We start from the raw sequence: 13,662 nt of genomic DNA on the forward strand, positions 1-13,662 counted from the left end.
ATGTTTTATTTCCATGTATGTCTTGACATTAGGCAGAGATGGAAGGAGAGGTTGTACAGGATTAATAGACACCGTGACGGCTGCAGGGACACAGGAGCGGCCCAGTTGACAATGAGCAGCTGGACCCACCTGTCCAGAGAGCGCTCATGCCATGGCAGCTGAACAGGGGCTGTCGCGGGCCAACATAAGACTCAGACAACTCCCGTTTATTTGATCATTTTAATACAGGAAATGCCAGACCAATCAACAGGGAGGACAAGCCTCACAGAGACACCTGCGTTCACAACACGGATGGGAGGGTCTCCACGGCCCTGGGCATGCATGCATGTCCTTTGGAGAAGGGCAGATTGAGGGCATAAATACCACAGAATAACCAGACTTGGGGGAGCCGGGGGGTGGGGAATCACAGGCCACGAGGGAACCACGCTTCAAAGGCAATCGAGGCATTAAATACGGAACCTACACGTTACATTTCACTTCACCGTACATATAATTTATATATTAAAAGAAAGGAGACCACGGTATATATACGTGCAAGCGGTTTTGGTCGGAGGAAACGAACGAGCTGGGTGGAGCCATGCACAGGGAGGGCTTGCCCGTCTCCTCTCCCTCTGTTCTTGTCCCCATCTTTCCCACAGCGTCACCTGCCATCACAGATCAATCGGCTGGCCTTGGCGCGATCTCAGAAAGTCCCACTGGTATCTTCGGCGTGTCCTCGGGGCTCCCTGTGGGCAGGAAGGTGCCCGGGCAGCAAGGACACCATGAGCCCTGCACGTAAACACATCCCCGGGAAGTCGCCCTGGAGGGACCGGGGCGGGGAGGGGGTGGGAGGAGGCCAGGTGAGGAGTGGGGCGCAGCCGCCGGGCAGGCAGGTGCGGCGACATGTCGCCTGGCTGCCCCGGGAGAGCAGGGATGATTGAGGAGGCATCCACTTTTGCAAGCAAAGCTTAAATGGCAAGACAAGCCTGTGTTTCTCTGCACTGTCCAGACGCCAACCCTTTAGAACTGACTCGCACTGCTGGGGTCACACTGTAACAACCGGACGATGGACGGGTCGCTCTTGGCACCTTTGATGAATTCTTCTAGGGACAGTTTGCCTGCAGGAAGGAGGACGGGAAAAACAGGAGTTAGCCAGTGCTCGCTGTGTGCCACCCTCGGGAGAACACACGGACAGCTCCTGGGTCGGGGAAGCCTCCTGGGGTCCGAGTCTCGAGCCCTCCAGAAGCGGGATGCTGTCCAGGCTCCATGCACTTTGAAGGCATTTCTGGGAAAACCCGTTTGGCTTTCATTGATCACTGGTGGTACTTCACCCAGGATACAGATACGGGAGGGACCTAGGTTTGAAGCAGACCCTGCATTCTGGCAACCTGTGCCTTGGGGAACCTCTGTCTTGCCTCTGTAGCTGTAAAACGAAATAGAGCCAGTGACCCCAACACAGGAGTCTGGGGCCATGCCCAGCACACTGGTGGGCACTTAGCTCTGCCTCCACGGGCAAGCGACCCATCTCTCCACATCCCAGGGTCTTCACCTGTGTGTGGGGGGTCACAGCTATGCCTGTCTCAAAGGCGTGAACACCCCCAGAGCATCCCCAGCAGGAGACTAAACCACCCCAGGCTAAGGGATAGATTGGGAAGGGGAGCAGTCATCCCCCCAGCAGAAAAGGAGGCTCCTGGGATGATGCAGAGGGCTACTGGGCTTTGTGACTGTTCATACGGTTAACGGAGACTGTACCCTGACCACTCAGGGCAAGGGGCTTCCCATGTAGCTCAGTTGGTAAAGAATCTGCCTGCAGTACTGGAGACCTGGGTTTGATCCCTGGGTCAGGAAGATCCCCTGGAGAAGGAAATGGTAACCCACTCCAGTATCTTTGCCTGGAAAATCTCATGGACACAGGAGCCTGGTGGGCTGCAGTCCATGGGGGTCGCAAAGAGTCAGGCACGACTGAGTAATTAACACTTACTTACTCAGAGCAAGGAGCTAATGAAAGCACCGGCCTCACCTCTGGGCAGAAAGCGGGGCTGGCAAGGGGCTGGGGCTCCCTGAGCACAGTCTGGTGTGCTCATCGGGATGCTCCTGGTGCTCCGCCAGACTCAGGACCCGTGGCCTCAGCGACTACCTGTGCTTTCCGAGCCGGGGCCGGGAAGGTGGGAAGGGTGTTGGGCAAACCCAGAGAAGGACGAGGGCCGAACTCTGCACACCCCTCCTTCACTCTTCTCTCCCCCAACATTGCCTCTCCAGCCCCCTCCCCAAGCTTCAGGGCCGATCCCCGGGCTCACAGGAGAAGTGCGGGCCCGTTCACGGACAGCCTAGGAAGATGCACAGAGCTGAGAGGTCAGAGCAGATCCTCTGGGTCCTCACAACCACAAGCGATTGAATTATTATCCCCATTTCACAGAAGAGGAAACAGAGGTTCGGAAAAGCCAAGACTGGTGGAACAGATCTATTGAACCCAAAGCCTGTGCCTTGCTACCCTGGAGGGTGGAAGACATGTTTTGAATCTGCCCAAAGGCCACGCCAGGCGCAAGGCCGTCTTGTCTTATGTTGATCGTGTTTTGAAAACTGTCTCCATGGGTAGATGCGCCTGCAGCCCCGCCGCGCCCCTCCCCTGCTGGCTCAGTCCTTGGCCTTCATCTGCAAACTGCACTTTAAGGTTTGGCCGGGGGGGGGGGGGGGGGCTTTCCCATGCATTAGCTTATTTTCAACCCCCAAGCACAGTGCAGAGGATATTTTCTCTTTTTCTTTTCTAAATGCTGCATTTCTTTATCCTTCAAAAGCAAATCCGACATGGCTCTGGGGCTGCACTTCATGCGGATCCATCCTGTTTCATGGTTACCCTCCCCAGCGTGGACCCCAAAGAAGCTCACAGCCAAGGCAGAGAAGGAAACATGGGGCACATCCTCCCTGCCAGGCCCCCATGGCCGCCCCCCCGGAACCTACCACTTCTACTGTGGTGTGGTCCCAGCAAGCCTGGCACAGCTGCTACAGGCCAGCACCTCCCGACAGAGTCGCCGGGGCCACTGGGGCCTGGAGGAGGGATGATGGGGGCCATCCATCCATCCACCACCCAGGACTCCTGATCCCAGCCCCTCGGAGGTCCAATGTGCCATGGGCACACCTGCCTCTTCTCCCCTGGGACATGCCCACATGCACGCAGTCTCCCCATTCTAGAAGTGAGGAGACTACTGCTCAGGGGGCAGGATACTGGACTCCAAAGCCCAGCTCTCAGCATAGTTGCACTGGCCAGCACTGGGCTGGGCAAGGTCCCAGAAGCTGCGGGGAAAGGCCCCAAACGCCTCTCTGCTCCCAGCAGTGTGGCACAGACATGCAGGGGTCCTACCGTCATTGTTGGTATCCATCTGCCGAAAAATCTTGTCTGTGCGTTTCTCCGGCGTGGACTCGTCCTCTGGCATCTTCATCACGGAGGACACCATTTTATATATCGCCTGCAAAGGGGCACACAGATGCATGTGCTTAGAGGTTCCAGGTGCTCCTGGGGGGATGGGGCAGAGGCCTGATCTGTACCCCCTACCCTCGCCCACAGCAGGAGGAGAGGCTGGGCTGCCCACCAGCTCCAGGACCCTCCCCAGCTGGAATGTTCTGGGGCTTTTCCCAATAGCATGCATGCATATTGCAGACAGCACATGAGCAAAAGGAAGCCAGCCTCATTTACGTGAGGTTCAAGAACAGGTGAAATGACCCACTGTGACAGTGGCAAGACTGGGGCTGTCTGGGGGCGGGAGGTGGGACAGCTCTCAGACCTTCTGGGGGGGCGGTGCTGGGGACGCTCCCTAACTCAATGGCCGTGACACGGACATATGTGTGCACAGTGCATCACGCGGCACACTTAGCCACAAATATTTGACGTTATTGCTGTACCTCGGTGAGAAGCAAAAAAGACATCCCCTGAAACTCACAGGGGAAACCATACCACCAGCCCCAGAAAGGACAGGCCCGGGGCCCATGGGTCTCTCCAGCAGGACCGAGAACCTTCTCTTCAGGATGCTGCCATCCGAGGGCTCGGCACCATGCAGGCCATCTCTGTCCAAGAGTCCAGGCCCAGTGGTGTGTGTGTGTGTGTATGTGCATCAGTGTGTGTGTGTGTGTGTGTCCAGGGCGCCATGATGAAGCCGGTGACCAGCAGCTCATCAGAGTAACATGCGATAGAGAGGGGGCTGTGCCACTGAGGGATTCTATGTGGAAATGGCTTGACTGATACTCTCATTCCTCAAACAACAGACCAAGAACAGCAGAAACCTGGAAGCTGTAATGTCTTAAAAAGCAGATTTACAAAACCAAACCAAAAACAATGACCCCAAGTGAGGCTTCTCGTATCTATTATACTCTGTACTCCTTGGTCCCTCTCCAACTGCAGGCAGGGGTGGCAAGGCCTCAGCACACAGCAAGTGTGTTTTTCAGGGCCTCCTGGGACAGGCCCCCCCTCCTGGGACAGCGCCAGGCACTCGTCCGAGTGCAGAAGAGGCAGAGCCAAGACCCTCCCCATCTCTGCTGGGCTGTGATGCACTTGGAGCCCAGTCTGTTTTGATGAAGGTGTAGCAGCCAGGTGTTCTGCTTAGCATCTGCCGACATGGGGGGAAGGTGCTTAGGGTTTGGGAACTTGGTCTGGGAGCCTAGCAGTCAGATCCCATTTGGACAGGGAGGCACCCCTTACGGCTCTCACGGCTCTGCCACGTCTGTAAGCTTTGGCCTGGCCAGTTTGCTTGGCCAGTGACAGAGGAGGGTAAGGGCCAGCAGGTAGGTCGGGACAGGCGATTCCCCGGAAGCAGACCTCTTCTTTCCACTACTGCTTGTTGCTAAGAGCTGGGACCAATGGCTGAAGGATGGTTTCCCTTGAACCTGAGCTGGTTTATTCTCATGGTGTGCAAACTACCTGTTTGGGAAATGGGTCAGGCTACTTGCTGCTGATCAAGGCGTTCCTGAGTTTGATAGCCTCTGTGTGTGGTTTAGTCCAGAAGTTTCTACCGTGTGGACTAGAGAACACCTCCTCTGAGGAATTCTAGAACTGAGTTCCCAGGCTCCAGGAGTGGGGGTGCAGGGGGTGGGAACCCAGGGAGCGGAGGCTCTGTGGTTCTCTACCACACACCCGGGAACCTGGGGAAGTGAACAAAACTTGGTTTCTTGCCAGAAAACAGTTTTCCCCGCCAGAGTCGTTGACAGAACAGAAGAGCTTTCTGAAGTGGTGCTTCCTGGGCCAGAGCTTATTCTGTCACCACTAATGTTTCAGTCTGGCTTTACAACTGTGTGTTCCTGAGGACATGACAAGCTGTCTGTTGCATTTTTAAATAGGGGAATATGAAAAGGTCTTGGCGGTGCCTTTCACAAGTGTCAAGGGTCCTCTCCATTATAATTCCCAGCTCTGTTACTTTGGCCACCTGATGTGAAGAGCCGACTCATTGGAAAAGACCCTGATGCTGGGAAAGATTGAGGGCAGGGCAGGAAATGAAGGGGATGACAGAGGACGAGACAGTTGGATGGCATCACCGACTCAATGGACACGAGTTAGAGCAAACTCTTGAGAGATAGTGAAGGACAGGGAAGCCTGGCATGCTGTCATCCACAGGTTTGCAAAGAGTTGGACATGACTAAGTGACTGAACAACAACTGGTAACTCTCAGGAAATCACACTCCCGCACTGCCCCACCCCGCAACCATACCTAGTCTCAGAGTTTGTGAATGCTCAGAATGACACCCCCTCGCCTTAGAACTGGGGATACCACAGCTCATCAACTGCATGTAGGCCAGGGCTTTTGTACCACCAATGATCGGTAAACAAGGTCCTTCTCCTGCATTGGCAGGTGGGTTCTTTACCACTAGCTCCACCATAGCTCAGTCGGTAAAGAATCTGCCTGTGATACAGGAGACCCGGGTTCAATTCCTGGGCTGGGAAGATCCCCCTGGAGAAAGAAATGACAACCCACTCCAATATTCTTGCCTCGAGAATCCTATGGACAGAGGAGCCTGCACGCTACACAGTCCATGGGGTCGCAAGAGTCAGAGAGGACTTAGCGACTAAACCGCTGCTGCCACCACCTGGGAAGCCCAACAGTGGCTCTTCTCATCACCATCTGCCCGCTGGCCAGGTGACAGCCAGTCATTTTCTGAAGGGCAGGAAAGAGGGGCAGGCAGCCACGTGGCCCCGAAGGTCCAGAGGCGGGCCGAGGAGTAGCGCATGGTCCCCGAGTGGACGGGGTCTGCCGAGGCCCCGCCCCCGGGGCCGGCCCCGCCCCCTGGGCGCACCTGCACGATCTCCAGCATCTCGCTGCGGCTGATGTAGCCGTTGCCGTCGAGGTCATACATGCTGAAGGCCCACTTGAGCTTCTGCTCCAGCTTGCCCCGCGAGGTCACGCTCAGCGCGATGATGAACTCCCTGAAGTCGATGGTGCCGTCGCCATTGGTGTCAAAGGTGCGGAAGACGTGCTCGGCGAACTTGGAAGCGTCGCCGTAGGGGAAGAAGTTGGCATAGATCTTCTTGAACTCGTCCACGGTCAGGTGGCCGGTGGGGCAGTCCTTGAGGAAGCCCTTGTACCATTCCTGCAGCTCATGGTCTGTGAACTCCGTGTTCTCCCGCAGGTCCTGCAGCACTTCGGGTCGCAGCTTGCTGTTTTGCTTGCCCATGGCGGCCGGTGGGGATACCTGCAAGACAGAAGCCGGGCTGGAGATGGGGTGGGCAGGGTGCAGGGGAGGGATCCCCACCTCCCACGGCCGCCCATCGGGTCAGAGGACTGTCCCCTGAGTGTCCCCCACCAGTGGCCCGAGAGGCCTGACTCCGGCCTTCACGGTGATGAGCCGTCCCCAGTATGTGTAGGACCCCTGCAGGGAGGGGGACCCTTAGTCTGTGTACCAAGAGGAAGGTCGGGTGCTCCAGTGGAATCAGGACCGGCTGCCTCGCACTGCAAGATCTATCCTGACCTCCAGAATTGGAAATGTGGAGAAAACAGCCACATAAAATCAATGGGAATGAGGCCCTCACCCCTGGGAATGAGTGCCCAGCACGGTTTGTACAATCCTGGAGGCTGAAACCCTTCTCATCACCTTCATCAGCTCCCAGCCAAACTGTCACCCTGACTGCAGCACACACCCCCTGTTCTGAGCATTTCTTTCCTCTTTCAGGCACCGCGTTCTGATTTTATCCTTAGAACAGGCATCCCGAAACTTTTAAGGAATCCCTTCTTGTTTTGGCCTCTGAGAAACCTATGGTTGGGAGCACTGTGTGGATCTGGAATTAGCACCAAGAGGATGTATCCAGTGTGCATAGTAAAGTCCCAGGCAACTGCAGGCATGCAAACGCATGCTCTCCATGGAGTTTTCCCCTAACGCCTGCACAGAAGACTGACCCTGCATGCATGCTACATCGCTTCAGTCATGTCTGACTCTTTGTGACCCCATGGACTGTAGCCTGCCAGGCTCCTCTGTCCACGGGATTCTCCAGGCAAGTATACGGGAGTGGGTTGCCATGTCCTCCTCCAGGGGAGCTTTCCAACTCCAGGATCGAATCCACATCTCCTGTGTCTCCTGCATTGCAGGTGGACTCCTTACCACTGAACCACCAAGGAAGCCCTTTCGAAGCATACAGAACAGAAAATGAAAACAAAGGGTTTTCTGGCTTCCCTGGTATCTCAACAGTAAAGAATCCCCCTGCCAATGCAGGAGACACAAGTTCGATCCCTGGTCAGGGGAGATCCCTCATGCCACAGAGCAACTAAGCCTGTGTGCCACAACTACTGAGCCTGTGCTCTAAAGCCAGGAGCTGTGACTACTGAGCCCACCTACCCCAGATATTGCAGCCTGTGTGCTCTAGAGCCCACAACAAGAGAAGCCCGAGCACCACACCTAGAGAGTAGGTCCTGCTCTCTGCAACTAAAGGGAAGCTGGAGCAGCAATGAAGACCCAAATAGCCAAACATAAATAAAATTATAAAAAACACACAAAGGGTTTTCCACCCTCGTCCCAGAGGTAACCACCTTGAACTGCTTTTTTTCTTTTTTTAGCATCTTATCATCTTAAAAAAATTTTTTTTTGCCACACTGTGCAGTGTGGGGGATTTAGTACCCAACTAGGGGATTGAACCTGAGCCCCCTGAACTGGGAGCACAGAGTCTTAACCACTGGACTGCCAGGGAAGTCTCTCGAACTGCTTCTTAACCTTTATGAATCCTAAACATTATGTACTGAATCCCCATTTGGAAAGATATTCAATGCAGTTCACATATTTCCCCTAGCAATTCCTTTTTCTTCAATCTCCTCCCAGGTTTTACTAGTTTTATACACGTCACTATTTTTACTTTATGACTTTAAGTTTACATACATTTAAATTTACAGAAATTTAAATAATAGAAAAGTTCCTTTTCTAACCCCCAGGTGGGGGTGGGGGTGGGAATATCTTTCAAAATTACAAACATGTTGCCATGGACACAGCAACCCCACTTCTAGAAACACATCTAGAGATGCTCCCACCCATGCCAATAGCTTGTGTACAGCACAGCCACTTCCAGGCTTCCTCAGTGGCTCAAAGGTAAAGAATCCACTTGCAACTCAGAAGACACAGGAGACCCTGGCTTGATCCCTGGGTCAGGAAGATCTGGAGGAGGGCATGGCAACCCCCTCTAGTATTCTTGCCTGGAGAGTCCCATGGACAGAAGAGCCTGGTGGGCTACAGTCCATGGGGTCTCAAAGAGTCAGACACGCCTGAAGCGATGCCGCACAGCACACAGACCACTGCCTGCACTATTGTCTGTAATAATGAACAACCCAGACATCTGTCATTGCGATCGATGCAAAATAATCTTCAAGATGTATTTTTAAGTGAAAAGAAAAGGCGCAGGACAGCACACAGAGTTTGCCACTGTTTGTGAAAGAAAGAGAAAATCTACGTGTGTTGTTCATACTCGGAATGACTTCTTGGGAAATGATAACACTGACCACAGAAAGAGAGATGGCTGATAGACAAGGGCCACATGGCGAGTTTTTACTGTAAATCTTTTTGTAACTTCAAATGTGGAACTCTGTAGTTTTATTAAAAAAAAAAAAAAAAAAAAAACACATAAGAATCCTCTATGTCTCGGTCCAGCAACATGACAGGGATCTCTTGATTCTCTGGGAGATTAAGTTATTAATCCCCCTTTTAATCTCCCTCTCCTCCCCTCCCCCTTCCACATCCACTTCTGTCCTTCGTGGGAACCATGACTTTCACAGGGTCAGGGTTTACCCTCTCCACTTTCCGTTCTGCTTTACCTGTTGGTTGATCCTCGCAAGTGGAAACCAGCAAGTCGCTATGGAAATTGGTTGTCAGTTTCCGATGGCCCCCAGCACCTTCCACCCCCCACAACCCTACTCCCACCCCAGGGCTCCCAGGCTCGACCTAAGATGCCCTGCAGATTGCACATGTCCACCTCCGTATTTCCTGCACTAAAAGGCTGATCTGTGATCCTTTGCTCAGTTCAGCTGCTCTCAAGGCTTTGTATTTGCCACGCTCCTCTCAGTTCTGAGTCTTCCAGCCAGCGGCTGCAGGGAGGGAGAGGAGTGGTTTGTCTCAGATGTCTCTCCTTCTGCCTCCCACCTTTGGCTTCCAAGGCAGCCACCCATGTGCAGAGGGGGCTGCAATGTGGAGGGTCTCACCGCACCCACCCACCGTCGCTCTTCACTCCTTCCGCTGAGACCCGAGGCTGTTCTGTTGGTGGCATGCGTCCACGTGTCCAGAAAGGCCGGCAGAGAGGGCCAGCTGCTGTCACGGACTGAACTGCTGCCCACAAATTCACACACTGACCTCCTAACTCCTGGACCTCAGGATGTGGCTGTATTTGGAGACACAACCCTCAGAGTGATCATTAAGATAAAAGAGGCCATGGGAATTCCCTGGCAATGGTGAGGACTCTGCACTTCCCATGCAAGGGGGTGGGGGGCAAGAGTTTGATCCCTGGTTGGGGAACTAACTTCTCATATGGTGCGGTGAGGCCAAAAGTATTTAAAAACCAATCTGACTGGTGCCCTTGAATAGAGGAGCTTGGGATGCAGACCCAGAGGAAAGGCCACGTGAGGACACAGGGAGACGGCTGTCGATGGGCCAAGAAAGGCCTCGGAAGGAGCCAGGCCTGCTGACACCTTGACCTCAGATGTTCGGCCTCCCAGAACTGTGAGAGAATACATTTCTGTTTTTGAAGCTGTCCAGTGTACTGTGCTAAGACAGCTGCCCAGGGAACTGAGCTGATAACACGTGGCATCAATGTCTGTGGGGCAGAACCCTGTGTTAGGGGCCTTGTGGTTCCAAAAGGCTTAACTCCTGACCTGCCAGCATCAAGGACAACCACAAGAAGGTCCTTGGACGTGGGACACTTTTGTTTTTAATCAGACACCTCGCCTGTATTCGTCCCGCTTCACCAGGGAGGAAGCTGACCGGGAGGCTCTGGAGGCAAAGCTGGCCCTCGGACCTGATCATCTGGCCCCATCTCACAACTTCCTGGGGGCAGCTAGGGGAGGAAGGGCCTGGGGAGGGCGGGAGGACAACGTGGTCATGAACATGGCCTTCCTGGCCGCCTTGATAGTCAACGCACATCCTTTCCCTAAAGCATTCCTTCTCATCATGGAAACGAGCCACCTCTGGGAAGCTCTGGGCTCCGAGAGCTCAGGGTCGGTCCTTTCACATCTTTTTTTTTGTGGCTGCATGGCACAGCCTGCAGGACCTTAGTTCCCTGAGCCTGGATCGAACCCTGGGCCCTGGCAGTGACAGCACCGAGCCCTGAACACTGGACTGCCAGCGAATTCCCAGGATCAGTCCCTTTAGAATCCATTTGCCTCAGTGAAAACCAAACCACCGCTCAGAACCATGGTATCAGATGGCCTCAGAACGTGCTGGCGATTTGTATTCTTTAAGATCCACAAGATGCCAAACTCCTAATTCCTCCTCCGCCTGATGTGACAAATGTTTATGGAGAGGAAGATGTTTATGGAGAGGAAGATGTTTATGGGGAGGAAGATGTTTATGGAGAGGAAGGGACCATATCGGGGATGGGACAAGGACGGTCAATACAACTGCTAGGAGGTGACGGCCAGGGGCTCCGAGGTCTGCCTGGGGAGGCTTCAGCTTTCCCAGCCCTTCTCACGTGTCCCTGCAGGCAGATATGTGAGGCTTCAGAGTCCTCTTCCCTCCCCGGGCCTGGCTCAGAGTGTGCATCAGTGTGGGGGGAGTGGGTCTTCCCGCCGTGGTGGTGGTGGTCCTGGTTGTGTACACAGATGTACACACACCTGCTAACTCTGGAGGCAGGTAAGTGTGTTAGTCACTCAGTCGTGTCTGACTCTTTTTGACCCCTGTGGACTATAGCCCGCCAGGCTCCTCTTTCCATGGGCTTCTCCAGGAAAGAGTACTGGGGCGGGTTGCCATTTCCTTCTCCAGGGGATCTTCCTCACCTAGGGATCGAACCCAGGCTTCCTGCACTGCAGGCAGATTCTTTACTATCTGAGCCACCAGGGAAGCAGTTTCTGGCAAAGCTGGCATTCCAGCAGAGCCTTGATGCATCCTGGCCCCTCTGGGGGGAGCCCTTCCTGAGGGTTCTGGGGCTCACCGGATGGCAGGACTCTGAGATGGGTGTATCAGGCATGGATCCTGCCTTTGAACAGAGTTCCCCAAGGCCGGAGCGCATGGAAGGCAGCATCGGTCCACTGCAGCATCAAAAACCCCACCACGGTCATTCTAACTGCAGCTGCAGTTCATCAAGCACTCAAGCTGGGCCAGGGGCTGTGCAGATCATTTTATAAATGGTGAAACCGAGGCTTGGGGGTGGTAAGTAACTTTCCCTGGGTCCCACAGCTGTTGGAGCTGGGATGTGACCAGGATGTGACCAGGAGTCCATCTTGAGCTTGACCACAGAGCTCAACAATTGACCTTGAACCCTGGGAGGTGGTCAGGGCAGGCCTGGCACTCCCAGCTGTAGAGAGAAGAAAAGCAAGGTGGGGAGAATTTGAGGGATGTGTTTAGGAAACAAAAAAAGATAAATTTTACTTGGGAGGGGGGAAACTATCAAGAAACCGTGGGTGGAAAAACATGTTTTCCTACCATTGTCTTGAAGGTTGAGTGACTAACATCTGCGGCTGTCAAAGTCAGGGCTGATGGGAGACCACATTTTTTAGGACGGTATGGCAGGAATCCATCACTGAGTTTCCAGTCTCCTTTAGGGAGACCTCACAGCTCCGAAGTAGGGCCCCCCCACCTCTGCTTTGATTTCTTGACCACACTCAGTCAGCTGAATTAAAGGGCTGACTTAGAGAGTTACCCTTTAAAAGTCAGTAGCATGTACTTATGCCATAGGACACTGAATGATGAACTCCTCAGATCAGTAGGTGACCCATATGCTACTGGAGATCAGTGGAGAAATAACTCCAGAAAGAATGAAGAGATGGAGCCAAAGCAAAAACACCCAGTCATCGATGTGACTGGTAATGGAAGTAAAGTCCGATGCTGTAAAGAGCAGTATTGCACAGGAACCTGGAATGTTAGGTCCATGAATCAAGGCAAGTTCGAAGTGGTCAAACAGGAGATGGCAAGAGTGAACATCAACATTTTAGGAGTCAGTGAACTAAAATAGACTGGAATGGGTGAATTTAACTCAGATGACTATTATAGCTACTACTGTGGGCAGGAATCCCTTAGAAGAAATGGAGTAGCCATCATAGTCAACAAGAGTCCAAAATGTAGTACTTGGATGCAATCTCAAAAATGACAGAATGATATCTGTTCATTTCCAAGGCAAACCATTCAATATTACAATAATTCAAGTCTATGCCCCAACCACTAATGCCAAAGAAGCTGAAGTTGAATGGTTCTATGAAGACCTACAAGACCTTCTAGAACTAACACCCCCAAAATATGTCCTTTTCATTACAGGGAACTGGAATGCAAAAATAGGAAGTCAAGAAATACCTGGAATAACAGGCAAATTAGGCCTTGGAGTACAGAATGAAGCAGGGCAAAGGCTAATAGAGTTTTGCCAAGAGAACACACTGGTCATAGCAAACACCCTCTTCCAGCAACACAAGAGAAGACTCTACACATGGACATCACCAGATGGTCAACACCGAAATCAGACTGATTACATTCTTTGCAGCCAAAGATAGAGAAGCTCTATACAGTCAGTAAAAACAAGACTGGGAGCTGACTGTGGCTCAGACCATGAACTCCTTATTGCCAAATTCAGACTTAAATTGAAGAAAGTAGGGAAAACCACTAGACCACTCAGGTATGACCTAAATCAAATCCCTTATGATTATACAGTGGAAGTGAGAAATAGATGTAAGGGACTAGATCTGATAGATACAGTGCCTGAAGAACTATAGACTGAAGTTCGTGACACTGTACAGGAGACAGGGATCAAGACCATCCCCAAGAAAAAGAAATGCAAGAAGGCAAAATGGTTGTCTAAGGAGGCCTTACAAATAGCTGTGAAAAGAAGAGCAGAAGGCAAAGGAGAAAAGGAAAGATATACCCATTTGAATGCAGAGTTCCAAAGAATAGCAAGGAGAGATAAGAAAGCCTTCCTCAGTGATCAGTGTAAAGAATTAGTGGAAAACAATAGGATGGGAAAGACTAGAGATCTCTTCAAGAAAATCAGAGATACCAAGGGAACATTTCATGCAAAGATGGGCACAATAAAGGACA

At 52.7% G+C, this 13,662-nt stretch overlaps 1 protein-coding gene across 1 annotated transcript in view; it reads right to left on the minus strand.

Annotated features, from left to right (window-relative positions):
* Positions 1 to 205: 205 nt before the first annotated feature.
* Positions 206 to 13,662, minus strand: part of HPCAL1 (hippocalcin like 1) — a 116,884-nt gene continuing 103,427 nt past the window's right edge. The window contains exons 3-5 of the mRNA XM_061433331.1: positions 6,256 to 6,651; positions 3,338 to 3,443; positions 206 to 1,097 (exon numbers count right to left, since the gene is read on the minus strand). Of these exons, the coding sequence (XP_061289315.1) occupies positions 1,000 to 1,097; positions 3,338 to 3,443; positions 6,256 to 6,633 (582 nt within the window). The 5' untranslated portion in view covers positions 6,634 to 6,651 and the 3' untranslated portion in view covers positions 206 to 999. The remainder of the gene's footprint in view (positions 1,098 to 3,337; positions 3,444 to 6,255; positions 6,652 to 13,662) is intronic.

This window comes from Bos javanicus, chromosome 11, assembly GCF_032452875.1.
Source record: "Bos javanicus breed banteng chromosome 11, ARS-OSU_banteng_1.0, whole genome shotgun sequence".
NCBI classification, from domain to species: domain Eukaryota; kingdom Metazoa; phylum Chordata; class Mammalia; order Artiodactyla; family Bovidae; genus Bos; species Bos javanicus.